Raw genomic sequence first — 16959 nt, 5'->3', positions numbered from 1 at the left:
TTTATAGCAGAGGTACAAGACCTCTTTTACAGTCAGAACTTTGGAAGCTAGTCACAGGCCACAGCAATCTATGGTGATTAAAAGAAATGCCATCTCTTTCATATTTATTGAAAACATTTTCCTTAAAAGACAGTAAACATCTGCTGTGGAAGTGAGCGGCTGTGAGACGGAGCGGCGAGCAGAGACGGGGGAAGGCAGTGGTGTTGGAAGAACAAAGAGCTTCACTGGCAGCTCCTGTCTACTTTGCCCATGCTTTGATATTTCCCCACTGATTCTGATATTTCCATACCAATTATTGTATAAATTGCTCCTGGCTGACCTCGCCACTTAGCCATCCTTAGTTGGCTCAGTAGTGGGAAGAATTCAAATGAGGAGTGAATATGAGTTGGTTTAGGAAAGATGGTCCATGTGCTGAGAGTGGTGGGATGGTGGCAGGAGTGGAGGAAGGGGAGGATAGGGGATCAGGCATCCTTTTGCTTGCACCATTTAAACATTAAAGCAAAAGGGTGGAGGATGGGGTCAGAGTTGTTCTGCAGGTGGCTCCAGCCAGCCTTTCAGTACACTGAGCTCTCTTGGCATGAGAAAAAACACCCCAAGAAAACACTGGATTTTCCCAGAATGAGGCTTTACTGTATTGGGGGAATGGTGGGGGCTTACCACATGTTTTCTTCTGATAGCATTGTTTTTATCCATCTGGCAGCAGGTTGCAGTGTATGGAGATTGTTCCTGCTGTGACTCATTTATGCAAAAATTAAGCTCAAACCTAATTTTTGGTTGTGTACCTTAACAGGAGACTTCACAGAATAGCAGGTGTGTGTTGCTAAAAGGTTTTCTCTGCTTTGGTGTTGCCTGGTGGGGCAGAGTGTCTCCCTCAGAGATTTTATTAGTCTTCAGCCCATGGCAAAAAAAAATGATGGCTGCTTGGGAAGTGGCTGGACAATGGTGAGCTTGGAAGAGCCTTCCTGAATTAGTGTTTTGTGGGTGTCAGCCCTGCTGTGGAGTCCAGAGGAAAAGCAGGGACTAAATGATGGGCTGGGTTTGGCAAGAGGTGTCTACAAGCTCTGTGGGTGACAGAAGGGAGAGAGGAAGGGCCATCCCCTGGGAAGCCTTGTGCATAAGTGAGACTGAAAAATTAATCTGATTTAAGAGGGAATATGAGCTTGGAGGATGCTAACTGTCCCTGAGTAATTCACTGGCAGCAGAGGCCTGTGCAGGGCTCAGAGCTGCTGCTTTGGGGCAGGGGAGTCTGAGCACTGAGAAGAGGTGACGCCACAGCCTGCAGGACATGGGGAGCAGCAGGAGGAAGTCTGCTGGCACCTGCCTCACCTTAGATGACACCATGCCATGCACTGGAGTGCAGTGGCCAGCTGGTGGGTGGTCAGCCTGAGCTCCTGCAGGTCCCCTCAGACCTGCAGGAGGGCAGCAGTGGCCACAGCCTGTGGTGCACTTGCACCTGCTCTTGGGTTGAGCTTGCCCAGAGCATCTCTGCAGCTCAGAATTAGACTCTTTAGCATAACTGCCCTTTAGCACTTATGTCTGAATTGCCTTCATTACTGGGGACTTTCTGCCAGGTCCTGTGGTCTGCTGCAGATGCTGATTTGTCATAGCCAAGTAGGATTTATGCACGCTCTCCTTCCCTGAATAGGGGCACAAGCTCCCATGGCAGTTCTGAGGATGTTTTGAGGGAACCAGTTCAGATGTTCAGAGCAGAAATAGTCATGCTCTTAGAGAAGAAGCTGAAATGGTCCCTTTTTTAGCTTCTGTTGTAGTATAACCCAGGCAGAGTCTGCAGACCCACGTTGTTGAAGAGTACAGTCTGCAATGGCATGGATTGTGAAGGGGCATGAGGACAGCTGTACCAGTTCAGAGCAAATCCTGCACCTTGCTCAGCATCATGCCTCAAAAAGCTGTAGGCAGGTAGCTGTGCAATTGTAGCTTGTTTTGGGAGCCTTAGGAACATGATGTGATTTACCTGTTTAGTAGCCCTCTTTCATGGGCTTGTCCCACTCATAGTTTGACCCATGTAAATTTTTCCATACCCACAGTATCCTTTGGCAAGGGCATCCACAGGTCTGCTGTGTTCAGCTGCATAAACTGTCTCCCTTGTTATAAATCTGAATCTGACCAGTCTCAGCTGATGGCCCTTGGTATTTAAACTAGAAGAGATGGTCAAGGGTCAAATTCTTGACCATCTTCGCCATGGCATATATATTTGTGAAAAAACCTTTACCAGATCCCCTTCAAGTCACCTTTGTTTCCCTCCAGACGCCATTATTTCTGACAGAGAGGCCATTCCCTAGTGTTTATCATCATTGTTGTTCCTCTCTTGACACTTTTTCAGGAGTGCCTGTAAGTTGAACAAACAATAGCAGCAGCAACAAAGCCCAGATGTGTGCTGCGTATTTGTGAAAGGGAAAGGGATCTCCTTGGAAATGTTCTTTGCCTAATAACTGTAGTCAAAGCCACAAAGTAATTTTTAAAGGAAATTTAGGATTAATATTGTCAGTTATTGACAAATAGTACTTTAGAGATTCTCAGTGAAGGAAAACTTCTGTAAAGCTGCAGGGGTAGAAATATCCCCTCAAACCATGTAATCCTTTTGGTGTTCATCACTGTTAGCCCTGGTGCTTATAGAAGATATCTATACCAAGAAGATATGTATATCATGACTTTTTTAGTTGCTGCCTAGTGATTAAAGACCCAGGATAATACTCAAAAGAGCTCAAGTTTCTCCTTCACATTAAATGACTACTGGCAGTGATTATTGATATCGAAGATAACTTGGTGCAACTGCTGCAGTGCTTTTGGATGTGGTACAGACATATGGTCTGAGATGGAGAGAATATTTGTGCAAGAGGCTCTTCATCATTCTGTCATGAGTTTTTATTTGTTCTTTTGAGCTGTCAGTGCTGTGGCAGAGTTTTTGTGTGCTCAGGCATCCTATTATTACACCCACCTGTCCCTTGCAATACGCCTTGAGTCAATGTTCTCAGCTAAAATTTTGCACACATGTTCTTGTGAAAGGGACCTGTAGGTCCACCTCTTTCCCAGAAGGTAAATGTTTGGCACTTTCTGAAATGGGGCCTCTTCAAAGTACTTCAAATCAGGCACCTGAAATGACCAGTTGTGTGTGGAAAGCCTGAGCTCTGCATGTGTCTCTGTGGAAAGGTCAGATCTTGCCAAAATCATGAGATTGCTGTGAGGGTACAGATTTTGCAAAGACACCATGTACTCAGAAGCTGAGCTGCAGCACTGCTGGGGGAGATGCCTGGCTGGCAGGGATGCTTGATGCTCCTTTTTTTGCTCCTTTCTTTCTTGGAGAGGCATTGAAATCCTGGCTGTGATGTGACAAGGGAGACTTGAATGACTGTGTGACTCTGACATTGCACTTTTCTCTTGCCTTTCCTGTGCTTTTCAGAGCTGTTTCCCGTGACATTTGCAGTGGCCCTGCTGGGAGAGCTGGCATAGGGCAAGTGCAGGGACTGGGCATCTGAGGTTCCTGGGTCTTGCGCTGTCCCTTGCTGCTTCAGTCTCATCACCTGGCTGCACTGCCCCCTCTTGCCACTGCTCTTGTCCCCTGTGCACCTCCAGAGCTTGGGAGGTGGGTTAGCTGAGAGCTGCCTGGCTGTTGTTTGGCTTGCCCCTGGCTCAGAAGGCTGGCAACAATAGCCCTGATCCAAAGGGGATAAGGGTCAGGGGATGGCTTCCTCCTTATCACATGGGATTTGCTGTCTTTTGGAAAAAAAACAGATGCACAAACCTGCAATTTCTTATTAATTTTTAAGTAGCACTTGGCTCACTACCTCCTCCCTATCAGCCCTTGTGCTGTCAGTAAATTATATTGGATTTGCAATTAAAAGCCAGCTGTGCCAGTGCAGTACCAGCCAAATGCCACCATCACTGTCTCCTGGGTGTCCTAGGGAAGGTGTGGAGCACACAGCTCCTCCTGTAGTGAGCTCTTCTCTCACTTCAAGAGGGCATGATAAGAGTTTAAATGGGATCTCAGACACGTTATTTTTGTTAATCAGAGCACTTGCTCCCTAAGAAATGAAGTTCTCTTCTTAATACTGTGTATCATGGATATAGCAATTCCCAGAGCTTGCAAAATGCCAAACATCATGCAAAAGGTTTGAGCACAACATGTACTGCTGGATGTCTGCCTCAGGCTGATTGTTTTTCTTCTTTCCTTTCTTGATTAAAATAGTTTTAGAGAAGTACTTCTGCTGTTTGGGATTTTTTTGAAGTGTTGAAAAGCATTTGTGCCCACCCGTGTTGGAGCAGGAATTTGTAGCCAGGCACAGGGAACAGCACTGAGGATGTGCTGCTCCTTGCTCCTCTGGAGATGCAACCTGTTCATCCAACTTCTGAGCCTTCGTGTCTCACCTCTGGGACAGCAACCTGGTGCAAGTTGTAGCAGAAGCCTGACTGTTCTGTCTTCTATCCATACTGGAGCTGGGCAGGACTTTTTCTGCACTGTTTTCTTCTGTCCCTCAGCTTCTGGAGCCAGAATGGGAAGCAAGGAGCTCTTTGGCTCTCAACTCTCTCACTTTTGGCTGCTTTAGGAAGGTGCAGCAACCCAGTGCAAGGGAAGATAGAAGAGGAGGAATGTAGAAAGTGAGTCTCTTCAGAACCTGAAGGAGGACTCCAGGTTAGAGTTACAGTGAAGGTCCTAAAAACCACTGGGAAGGGAAGAAGGAAGCCCATGTCAGTGCTGGCTGTGAGGATGGTGAGATTTGACATCTACCAAAAATTTGTGCTGTGGGTCCCCAGGGTTGTGGTCTTCCAGTGAGCTTTGGAAAGTCAGATACCTATCTCTGATAAAATACTATTTTTTAACTAGATAGCTGGAAAACTCTTATGTAAAAAAATCCAGCACCGTGTTAAAAGACTGATAAACAAAGTGGTGCACTTAGCTGAGAAATAACTGATGGAGTGTTGTGTGTGGAGCTTTTAATTCCTACCACTGCATATTTGCCTTGTGGTGCAATTTTAATTGTCATTGCAGGTGGGATATGTGTGTGCTGTAGCAAGGCTAAATGTGCATACAGAAATTGGATTATGAGCTGTCTTTAGGTGTGTAATAAAGATCTTGTCCTTCCTGCTGCTTTGAAAACAGTTCACTTCAAAGGCTGTAATATTTGCTTTGTCCTTTGGCCTTTGTGGGGTGAGAGAAGAGGCTGCCTGCACCGTAGATGTGTTAGTTGTCTCTAGCAGTATCTTTCCCCAGGATGAAGAGGTTGGTACAGCAAACAGTGGGGGAGCGCTTGCCTCTGTTGTTCCTCTCCCTGTTTGTTTCAAATGTGCTAGCTTTCCCCGTCCTCCCCTTAAATCACATTATTTCATAAAGAGTAAAAAGAAACATAATTTGGAGCAGCAGCAAGCTGAGCCCAAGTTAATAGTTTGAATTGCACTCCATCTGTTCAGCTGCATGCCCTGATGGATGTGCTGAACCCATTTTTCACAATTTGTTTTAAGCTGCTAAGAACCATCTCTCCTGGCTCCAGTCCAGGCTGGCTGTGGTGAAAAACTTAGTTTCTGGACATCGATGTTCAGAGGGCGGGATTGAATCAATAAACCCCAGATTCAAGGCTACCTCTTCACCTGCAGGATGCCACTTTTTGAAAGCTTAAATTCTTCTCTGGACTTGAGCATTGTTATTGAAAATTAGAGAGCGGGGGGGAACCCCCAACATACAGACGCACAGAGAGGATGAAATTTGCAAACGTGATTATGCAGGACCTGCTTTAAATCGGCTTATTGCTGTTTTATGATGGCAAGCAAGCAGTCACAGAAGCCAGGGTGATTGGCCTTGCCATGTGTGCATGCTGCTGGTAACTCAATAACCGATGAACACCCACCGTGGTCTCCAGACCTCGAGCCTTTGATGTAGCAACAAACAAGATAGATTGCTGTAATTTATCTGGCCCCTGGAGGGCTGTGCTGGTAATGTGCCATGAGCCCAAGGGCCAGCCATCCATAATCTGTGTAAAAATCCGGCGGATCGCAGTCGCCGTGCTGCGGGGCTGGCTTTGTTTGGTGCCTTTGTGCGTGTACAGCGCAGGGCACTGGGCCCTGACTCCAGAGCCAGGGGCACTGAGCCTTACTGGAAAGTGCCCACTCCTTCCATTAACTTTAATTGGGTTTGTTATGTGCTAAATGCACACCTTTCAAATTGGCTTGGGAAGGCAGTGCTGGAAATCTGATATTTCTCTGTGGGCCTTTACAAGTGTAAGAGAGAATGGAGAAGGTGTGCTGGGTTTGGGGAAAAAGAAGGGGGTTTTGTACTAGCTGAAGCCTCTGGCTGGTTTGCTGATGGAGGATGAGTGCCTGGGGCATTGGAGTTGGGTGGCCCAGGTGCCAAAGGAGAGGGAGTGTAGCCCCCTGGCTTCTCTCCATGGGGTGATGAGAGTTGGAAAGTAAAAGTACTGAAAACAAAGGCCTGTCACCTTGAGTTGCTGATTTGTTACTGCGTGGTGCATTGCCCTTTCACGCCTGGCTTCTTACCGCTTCCAAACAAGGGGTTCATGTTACCTCAGAGCTGCTTCTTTCGTGGGGTGCTTTTTAAAACACTTCATTGAGTCAGCGAGAATTCTGCAGTGTGACTCGGGCAGTGCTGTGCCAGAGCCTGATGTGCCGGATGTAAAACAGGGTGTGAGGGCTTGCTTTGTCCAGCATGGAAGGGCAGGGACATATCTGGGTGCAGGTGTGGGGATTGCCTGCTGGTCAGTAACGCTGGGCTCCTCTCCTCCCACAGGCATGGCACTGGCCCAGCGGCAAGTGACAGTGCAGGAGGGCCCCCTGTACCGCACGGAGGGCTCCCACGTCACCCTGTGGTGCAAGGTGAGCGGCTACCAGGGCCCGGCGGAGCAGAACTTCCAGTGGTCCATCTACCTGCCCTCGGCCCCCGAGCGGGAGGTGCAGATCGTCAGCACCGTGGACCCCTCGTTCCCCTACGCCATCTACACGCAGCGCGTGCGCGGCCGCGGCATCTTCGTGGAGCGGCTGCAGGGGGACGCCGTGCTGCTGCACATCACCGAGCTGCAGGAGCGCGACGCCGGCCAGTACGAGTGCCACACGCCCAACACCGACGAGAGGTACTTCGGCAGCTACAGCGCCAAGATGAACCTCGTGGGTAAGCTGTGCTGCTCGCGCGCGGCTGGGCCCCTGGGGTGCTGCAGTTCGTTTTAGGGGTCCCCGGGGGGCCCCCCTAAGCTGTATGCTCGCTGGTAGCAGCAGGCAGGCAAGGAGACTCCACACGGCTTCAGAGGGTGCTAATGGGATGAGGATTTATTGGGGGTCCCACCCCCGGGAGCAGCATGGTTTCTGAGGGAGAAGGAGGGAGGGGAGAGAGAGAGCCTAGGGAGAAAAGGGCCAAGCTGGTCTCCTTACACAGCCTAACAGGGAGATTCAAAGTGGGCACAGAGTAAGACTTGGCCCATTGGGATTACAGATCCGTGATACTTCAGGGGAGGATCACAGGCTTGGAATAAACCCTACATTTTGGAGGGGTGAGACAGAGCATGCCATTTAACTAAAATGTAACTCTACAATGGGGTGTGAGACCCTTCCACCCAGTATGTGCAGTGTGGTCTGCTTAGGCTGTCAGATAAAAATCCTGTGAGGGAGAACTGGAGCAGGGAGAGCAGGTGGCACAGTGGTGGGAATTGCAGAAAATCACGGTATAGAGACACAGGAAATAGTGAGCTTTCTTCAGTAATAAGGCCTTTATGAAAATGAGACTCCAGGCAGCACGGCTGGGCAGAGGAACGTTTGAAGCCATGGCCGAAAGCAAAACTGAGACTGATTTACAGAGAGGGAAGGGGCCAGGGAGTCTGTGTAGATGGCACAAGTCACAGACCAGAGAGCTGCCTGCCAAAGGTGGTGAAATAACTGAGCAGGGAAGAGAGGAGTAGTAATGAGCAGCACATAAAAGGGAACAGGAGAGATGGTCATCTTCAGGCTCTTCCAGCAGTGCTGAGTACATCCTGAAAACACTGAGCAGATTGAGCTGTCTGTAGATGAGTATGGAGAAGCTGGTTTGGGATTTTTTTTTTTTTGGTTTGCGTTAGAAAAATCGAAAACAGGTACTTTTAAAATCTGGAGTATTTCCATGGCACCTCTTTGACTAGAAGATTTGACCTTTTCAAGCTTCAGCTTGCTTTCTGTATCTCAAAGCTCAAAGCAGTATTTGAAGTGTCTAACTCAGCTAACAGCAGTCATATTTAGCTTCCATCCAACTCTTTGGCTGAAAGACCTCTAAAAGAGCTCCTGTACAACACAAAACCCGTCTAGCAAATTCAAGCCCACAGACAGCAAGCAGGCTTGCTTTGCTTAGGAGGTGTCTGTGAGGCTGCAGCTTGGAAGCCACTTTGACATTATCCAGCCCATGGTGGTGTTGCTAGTTCAGGCTGTGTTGACACAAGAAATCCGGGGTGAAAGGAGCCAGGATATGATTTCAATCACAATAGCCTTCCTTCAGGTTGAGCTTCTTGCCTCCAGCTTTCATGGCCTTGGCTTTTTTCCTTCAGAGGTGCAAGCCCAGCCACTGTCCCAGGTGAAGCTCCACAGCATGGGTGTAAGTGCTTATTTAGGTGCCTTTTTTGCCATCTGATGTCCATGAGTGGTTGGGGGTAGATGCCTGAGTATTCTATTTTTCATCTGTAGGTCTGTAATTTGCTTTAGGTCTCCAGATTTGCAGTTCCCACTGCAGTTCAAACAAGGCTGAGTCAGCGCTGCTTTTGTTAAGTCACCTTGGGGAGTGAAACCCATTGAAACCAACACCCACTGAAAAAACGTGCCTGGGGGCAGGGTGGGGATGGATGGATTCTGGTGGCTCTGCCAAAGAGCTGGAGCTGAGCACAGTCAGCATATCCAGTGGCTGGGCAGTGGGAAGCTCTCCCAAGAGTCTGGGGAGCCAAAGCTGGGTTGATCTGTTTTTGCTCTGTCCTTCCCTTTCCACAGCTACAAACCAGTAAGATCTGGGAGTCTGTAGACACCCATGAACAGTGCTTGGAGGACATTGGCTTTGGGGCTTACATGTGTCAGAGATACTCAAGAAAATTGATCTAGAGTAACTTCTAGTGGATTTGTTAAATCACATTATGCCCCTTCGTGGATGCTTGCAGTCAGGATTTTGGGCCCTAATTTGGTTTAGCTTAATTCATTTCTGAAAATTCACTTTGGAAATGGCTTAGGGTCACTTGCATTTTGAACATGAGCATCTGTGTACATTCCCTTCTGTGGGTTAGCCAAACTCTTGACAGAAACTGCATTTTTCAGAGTGCTCCCAGCAATGACCTGTAGACAGAATGCCATTACAGAGAGCCTTCCTTCTGCCTCTCATTCATGGGAAGTGGTGCTGACTTCAACTTTGAAGGACCCTGAAATCCTTTTGGGGAAATGAGCTCCTCTCTGCAGACCTGGGCAGATCACAGATCTGTTTTCCTGTCTCAACTCTAGGTTGGGGGGTTTCAGGCTGGTTTTGTTTCTGCAGACAGTATGCAAGAAGAGGTGCAGAAGAGAGTTACTGTTCTCATTTTCTCAGAAAAAGAACCAAACTTTTTTTTTTTCGTTCATCCAGTTATGAATTTTTAATTGACTCATTAGATTGAGTGGCTCTTTTCTGGCAGCAGCAAAGCCTGAAGGGAGACAGGTTTGTTAGCATCTCTATTCTCTCCACTTATGTGTGAAGTGGATGGCTTTGAAGCAGTGTTGATTTTAGGCTTGCTGCGCTGGGACCTTGGAATTGTTGTGTCCCATGGTTTGAGGAAAGAGCTGAAGGACGAGTTTCTCCTCTTTTCCACCTTCATGATACAGCCCTGTGCAGGGGAGCTGCATGGGACACTGGTGCAGCAGGGACATGGGGCTGCTGTCTGCACTGGGGCATTTCAGCTTGCAGCAGAGCAGCTGGGATGTGTTCTGCTCCTGCCATCTGAGCATTGTTGAAGGCTGTGTCTCCAGGGCTCTGAGCCTGCTAAAAAATAATCTTGTCAGCTTCAGAGACATGCCAGTTTGGCTTGAAAGTACACTTCTCTCCACCTCATGAACAGCAAGCATGGTTAGTTGTCCCTCTGCCATTATTAATGTCACTGCTCCAGATTCCTTTTCCCTCGCTGAGACTTTGGCCACAGTCTAGTACTGCTTTGAGGACCTGATGTCTGTGATGGCCTGGAGTAAGAAGTGCTCCCCAGGCACTCTGTGGGACTCTTATCTGAATTTTAGGCATGCAACACAAGTGCTAATCTCACTGAAGCTAGGAATGAGGCCAGTCATGTGGTTCAAAGGCCTTCTGCCATGCAGCATGTGTATCGAGGCTTAATCTTCTTCAACCAGTCTTCAATTGCTTCAAAAACAAGCTTTTCTGTATCCTACTGCTCCTCTTCTCATCCCCCTCTGAGCTGCATCTTTGGGATGATGGAGTTATGCCTGGGCTGTGAGATGTGTTAGGAGAAGAATTTAGGACATCTCAGGTGCTTAAGGAGGTGGGGTAAAAAAAAAAAGACGGGGTGCAGCTCTTCAGGATGTTGTGGAGCCATGGCCTTGTGACTGATTTATGAGAAAGGATTAGCCCATGTACAAAGTCCACAACTCTGTTGTTTACCTTCAGATTTTAGTTCCCTGAGACTGACACAAAATTGCTGAGGCTAGTTAGTTCATGCTCCTTTACTCAGGGTGGCGGGAAAATATTTTGAAAGATCTCATGAGTTGTCTGCCACCCATTTAACACCAGACTCACTGCCTAAGGTAGATATCCAGGTAATATCTGCCATCAGAAGACAGAAAAATACAAATCTAGAAAGCGGTCCATCTTTGTTGAAAAAAATGTACAAAATTTAAATTGTACAAAATTTAAAATTTTAAAAATTTTAAAATTTAAAATTTAAAATGTACAAAATTTAAATTGTACAAAATTGTACAAAATTTAAATTAGGATGATTAAATTGTGGATCTGGGGACAATGCACACAGTTGTGTTGCGGTCCTGCTTGTTGCTGGCTGTATGTACTTTTTTAAGAAGTTAAGAGACAGCAAAGAATTTGCAGGTGAAGGAAAGCAGCATCTCAGGAGCACAGCATCACCACTGACAAGACAGCAGTATTTTCCAAGTTGCCATTGGAATTATCCCTTTTCTTAACTCTTGAAATATGGGCAGAAGAGGAGGTTTCTGTGCAGTAATTTAGCTGGTGAAGCTGCAGGAGTGCTATGCAAATTGAGGTGGTGGTTTGTGCTTCTCCTGTTGATGGGTAAACTTGTGTTTTGCTGCAGGGTAGAATTGAGCACATGGCAGTTCCTTCAAAGAGCGTGAGTCACTGCAAATTTGTACTCCACTGTATCTCTGCGATGAATTGTTTGTGTGCCTGTACCCTCACTTAGATAACAGTGAAGAGGCCCAGGTCTAACCTCTTCAGAAGTTTCAGACTTTTATCTCAGTGTTTTTTCATCTGTGCTCCCAAAAATGTTGAGATCTTTTTCACAGTAAGTGATTTGAGGGAAGAAATCAAGCTTTGAGGTTTTTCTTAAACAGGTAGCGATAGAGCGGGAGGAAAGGTTTCAAAGCACTTGAGGAGGTGGCAGGTCTTTTAGTCTTTATTTTGGGGGAAGCAGCTGTACAGCATCAATCCTAAACAAGTTAAAGCAAAAAAATGAAAGGGGATTGGATGGGAGGAGACCACAGTCCCCATGGTACCACAGACTGGGAAGAAGCAATGTCAGTGCAGACTTGAGAAACAAGGAGCACTCAAACACAGCTGCCTTTGCAGTGGGCAGGGGCTGCTGTGGAGCTGGTGGTAGTGCCTACAGGGATGGTGACCAGGACCTTCTTCCAGCCAGGCTTAGGTCACAGAGGGCAGAGAGGTTTCATGCTGGTTAGGTGCAATTCAGTGGCTGCCCTGTCAGGCTCCCCAGCAAAAGGCTGCCCCTTTTGCTCTCTGCTGTTTCTCACTGGTCTCTTCCTGCCTGGCTGGGTTGTTGCCTTGGCCTCTGCCCTGTTCTCCTGCATCCTGCATTACCTGTGATGGCTCCCTGGGGCTCTGTTGTGGTGTTTTGGCTGGTAGCCCCATTGTGGTGGAGTTTCTACACTGTGCCAAGCTTGGGAGTGGTGGAGGGCAAGGGCATTGATGGGTGAAGAGCCATCTGCATCTCTGCCTGAGGTCAGGGCTGGCTGTGGCTCTGTGTGGTGGGGTCTTGTCTCCTAATGCTGAGCTGCCCAGGGCACTTGCAGCTCTCTGCAGAGCAGGACTCAGTCTGTGGGCACTCAGACCATGCCTTTAGGAGTTTATCTTTAGGATGCTCTGTGCCCTGCAGCTGTGGCATGTAACTGTGTGGCCGCTTGCAAGCCTGTGGCTGGGACAGGGAGGACACACGTAGGGTGTGTCTGAGAGGCTTTGGTGGCATGGGAGGTGGAAGAAAAGCGTCTGGCCTGCATAAACCTAGCACTGGAAAGAAGGGAGCTGTGTGTGTCTCAGACAAGCCTTCAAGAGAAGAAAGCAGGTCTCTTTTGTTGAACTTGCCACCAAAAAACCTCCAGAATCTCTCTGCTGAGAGCGAAAGAGTGTGTAGCAGGCAAGAAAAAAAAAAAAAAAAAGAACTTTTATTATCCCATACCAGCTGCTGCTGCTTGTTGCCAGCAGCTTCCCTTCTTCTTCGTCAAGTGCTGCCATACGTGATGTGTCTCAACACAGAGCAGAGGGAGAAAGTCACGTCACAGTTTGGATTTGGGAGAGCACAGTCTGCTCCTGGCAGCCTGGATGAGAGCAGTCACTTCTCTCCCTGTGGGGCACATGGACCGGGGTGGCTGCTGGTTTATTCCTGCTGTCAGCAGGGCTGAAGGTGGCTTTGCTTGAGGCAGGTGTCGAGGAGAGAGATGGCAGTCTCAGAGACAAGGACCTACCAGTTTTGATAGAAGTCTTTGGGGGCTCTTCTTTCTGTGCTGCATTTTTCTTCTTTCTCTTCACCTGAGAGACAGGGAAAAGTGTTTGTCACTGTACTTGAGTGAGCAGCTTGTGTCCTGGGGAGACCAGGCTTTTTGCAGATGAGCAACAGCAGGGCAAAAATCGAAATAAGCAGTTCAGCCTGTCCTGGAAGGTTGCAAAGGCTTCATCTCCGGAGGCTTTCAAGACCTGACAGGATCAAGCTCTGAGTGGCCTTGTCTGACCTTACAGCTGACCCTGCTTGACCCTGTAGCTGCACTACAGACCCCCAAGGTCCCTTCCATCCTGAATTGTCCTGTGATGAGGTACTTGGCTGCACTGCAGGAAGGAACCACTGTTAGGCAGCATTTTGGAGGGTTGGTGCTAAATAAAGTAGTTTGGAGGGTCAGAGCTAAATAATGCCATAACATTGATAATCTCAACCAGGTGAGAACGCCAAGGACTGATTTTACTGATCCCCAGATTCCATTTTTTTTTCTGGCATATTTTTTATATTTCATATTGTTCTTATTTCTCTCGTGAGGTTGCAGGAGTTCGTCTCTATTGCTCTGCTCTGGTGTTTGAAGGTGGAACTTGGAAATCCTAAGCACAGATGTCCTAATCTCCCTTAGTCTGTCTCGGCAGCTTGGCTACCTCCATAACACGTGTGTGTGCCTTATCTGGCTAAGCTGTGTGAGTTAACCAAAGTGAGCTGCAGGATTGGTGTTGTGTGTGTGAATTGCATTCATCTTCGCCTGTTTGGGCTGTGCTTGTTGCAGTAATTAGCTCCCCAGAGGAGCAAAATGTCCTTCACTTTCAAATTACCCTTTAGCTGGCATTAAAAAGGGATTTAAAAAAAAAATCAAATGCCTTCTTATAGTGGCCCTTTGCATCTAGACACAGGGTATTTTGTTCTTACTGTCCTCCTTTATATGCCTAATTCTCTCTGTAGTAACCTTCACAAAATAATTGACCTATGCTCCTCTGCTTTTTCTTTCTGTTCCTGCTATGGATGGAAAAGAAATATTTGTCTGTTAATGGGGAAGGAGTGGGGAGGGGTAAACATATTTACCTCTGCCAGTTCCTGTGGCCAGGGCCTGGGGAATTGCACCTGGTTTGAGACGCTACAGGCATTCAGCCCTGTGATGCTGCCAACTTGCTGCATGTCCCTGGATATGGCGCAATCCATCTCCCTCCCCATTTTCCAGCTGGTAAAATTAGGGATAATAGCACACAAGCCTTTCACAAAGTCTATGCTAAATAATTGTGATGGGCTTTGAGCTCCTCAGATAGCGGGAGTTAAAAACAAAGGCTTATATTTCAGCTCTGCCTGGTAATAATGCTGAATAGGATTCATCTCCTGTCCTGCTTAGTCATTTCTGCTATCTTGGAAGTGTAGCTGCCTGAGCTCACCCGGTTTTCCCCTGGCAGAAGCTGTGAGGCTGATAGGCACTGCCAGACTGGGGGGCCGCTGATCCGCAGCGCCGTGGGCAGGTACGTGGGAGCCCGGCACAGGCAACCCTGTGCTCTAGTCATCTACAATCTGGCAGTGAATTCCATGGGCTGGTTATTCCTTGTGCTTCCTAAACCACTCTTTTGTAGACAGCAGTCAGGTTAGAGCTGATGGCTTATGACAGAAATCTCTGTGTGTGCCCTCGCATAGGGGGACAGGGCTCACTCCTTTTGTGTGTCTTTATCTCATCCCATGTTACTGTGTTTCCCTGCTAAACACTTCCAGTTATTCCTGTTTCGTTGCAGTATGCCATCTCCTATTCTTTCCTGTTGAAATTGCTTGCCTGGTCTTTTCTTTCTTATTGTTGTATTACATTGCATCACTTCTGTACCTCTGAATGTGCAGGAGGAATGGAACAAATGGTGGGCAGTCTATGCCTAAAAAATGGGCAATCCATTGTATCCACTCCTTGGTTTCTTTCTTCAGTTTATTCTTCCCCTCCCTCGCCTCTCTGCCCTGTCCCTCAAAACCTCAAGCAGCTTGGTGGCATGACATGCTTTGTGGGAAGGGCTCTCAGTTGGGGATCTGATACTTTCTTATTTTTATGCCATCCACCTACCCATTTCTCAAAAACCTGGCATTAGACGCATTTGGAACACATCACTGTATTCCATATGTTTTTCCTATATTGTCCCCTTTGAGGCAGAGGTACTTTTTTTAAATTTAGCGAGCATGTGGAGAACAATTACAATGAGAATATGTGTCCTTTTTTGGACATACCTGTACGCTTGTGCCGATGCATTCATTGTAAGAAAAAAAACATATTCTTAAAAGCCATTTCTAAAAATGTAAATTAATTCAGCCTCAGGCAATTGCACGGCCCTCTGCTCACAGATCTAGGCTTGTCTCTAAAATGAGCCCTCTTGTTTCCAGACTTTCTACATCCCTTCCTTGTCAGGAAGGCAGGTGTGGAACCCTGAATGCTGACTTGCCTTCAGACTGTAAAGAGCTGCAGTGTTTTGCTTGGGTGGCTTTCTGTGCAGCGCTGAGCCTGAATTGTAACATCAGGACAGTCAGCTAAAATGATCTTTGAAAACTAAGCAGCCTTTCCTGAAAAAGCCTCTTTTCTGAGGGCTCTGAGTCGTGCCCTCCAGTCTGCTCTCGAGCCGTGTCTGGCTCCTCTCAGGCATCCCTCAGGGTGATGGGAATGTGCCACTTGCTTTTTGCTGAGCCCTGTGCCTCCTCAGTGTCAGTGAGGCTGCAGGGCTTGGGGTCCTCTGCTGCCCTGAAAGGAATTGCTGAAAACACAACCCTGCTCAGGCTATGTCTTCTTTTTGCTTCTCCTGCTGACTCTTCCCATGTGCTTTGCCCAGTTCCTGGTAAAATGAGGTATTTGGTAATCATAATTGTTGTGTTTTATAGGATGCCTTTCAGTACGTCCCCCAGAGTAGAGGGATTGGTGACATAAGTTGTGTATATTGGCATAATGTGCTGAGAGAGGTAAAGGATGCAAAGGTTTTTAAGTAGGAAAAAAGAATCAGTCAGAGAACTTGGTGCATTTGAAGACCAGCTCTACCACAAGTGGGTTACTCAGCATCTTGGGTTCAAGCCTGGGGCAAAAGGTTGTCTAATGTTGGAAACAGTTTAGTGCTATCTCCCATCCTGAATTCAACATTTCCTCCTGATGTTGTCTAGGCAGTCCCAAACCCTTTTTTCTCCCCCCACAAATTACTACTTTTTTCACTACATGCAAAACTAAGAGAAGCTCTGAAATATAAGAAAAAAAATTACTGCACACAAAAGGAGAGCCAGAAGGAGCTGGGCTGGGTTTCATGAGCAGGTGGTGGAGCCAGCAGGCTGCAAAGTGGGATGGACAGAGCCTGGTACCTGCCTCCTACCTCCTGTGCACTCGGCAGCTTTCCAGGGGCTGGAGGGGAGCTCAGGGACACCCATCTCTTCTTCCACCTGCACCTCCCCACCAGTGCTGGGTACTGAGCAGCCAGCACGGCCTGGTGGCTCCCTGGCACGGGGACCATCGCCCAGTGGCACTGGCAGAGCCTGTTGGCATTCCTGGCAGCCTTTTTGGAGAGGCTCACAGTGTGCAGGGTTCTGTGCTCACGTGCCTCCCAAGCGTCTCTCGGCGTTAAGCGGGGAGAGCTGCGGCTGCGAGCGCAGCTGGTAACATATGGCACCCGTCCCCTGCCTTAGCAATTGCTCACTGAACTCTGACAGGGAATACGGCCCCCGTGGCTCCAGCCAGCTGCAGCACTGAGAAATCCTGCAATGGAGCGGCCCCTTATTCCATTACCAGCTAAAACTTCGCCTTCCACGTTGCCTATTTTGCCTGCTGTGCTTCCCTGGGGAGGTTTTTGCTGTGTTTACTCTTCCTCCCACTCTTCTTTCTTTTTTTTTTTTTTCCTTAATTTGTTTTCCCTGGAGGATTGTTTTATTTGTTCTTTAATTCCAGCCCCTCAGACTTGGTTGCTGTGCACTGTTTGAGAGTTAAAATGATAACTTAGGGCTCTCCAAAGAAATGTAGAGCTAGGGATGCCTACCCTGGGGAAGTGTGTCATGGCAGGCAGGGTTTTCTGGACAGGAA

General features: G+C 47.8%; 1 protein-coding gene across 1 annotated transcript in view; it reads left to right on the top strand.

The window, feature by feature from the left end:
- IGSF3 (immunoglobulin superfamily member 3) overlaps positions 1 to 16959 on the top strand; it is a 94146-nt gene that overhangs the window by 20198 nt on the left and 56989 nt on the right. Inside the window, exon 2 of the mRNA XM_036404292.2 lies at positions 6755 to 7132. Within this exon, the coding sequence (XP_036260185.1) occupies positions 6755 to 7132 (378 nt within the window). The remainder of the gene's footprint in view (positions 1 to 6754; positions 7133 to 16959) is intronic.

This window comes from Molothrus ater, chromosome 2 (assembly GCF_012460135.2).
Source record: "Molothrus ater isolate BHLD 08-10-18 breed brown headed cowbird chromosome 2, BPBGC_Mater_1.1, whole genome shotgun sequence".
NCBI lineage: Eukaryota > Metazoa > Chordata > Aves > Passeriformes > Icteridae > Molothrus > Molothrus ater.
This window is presented reverse-complemented; position numbering and strand designations above follow the sequence as displayed.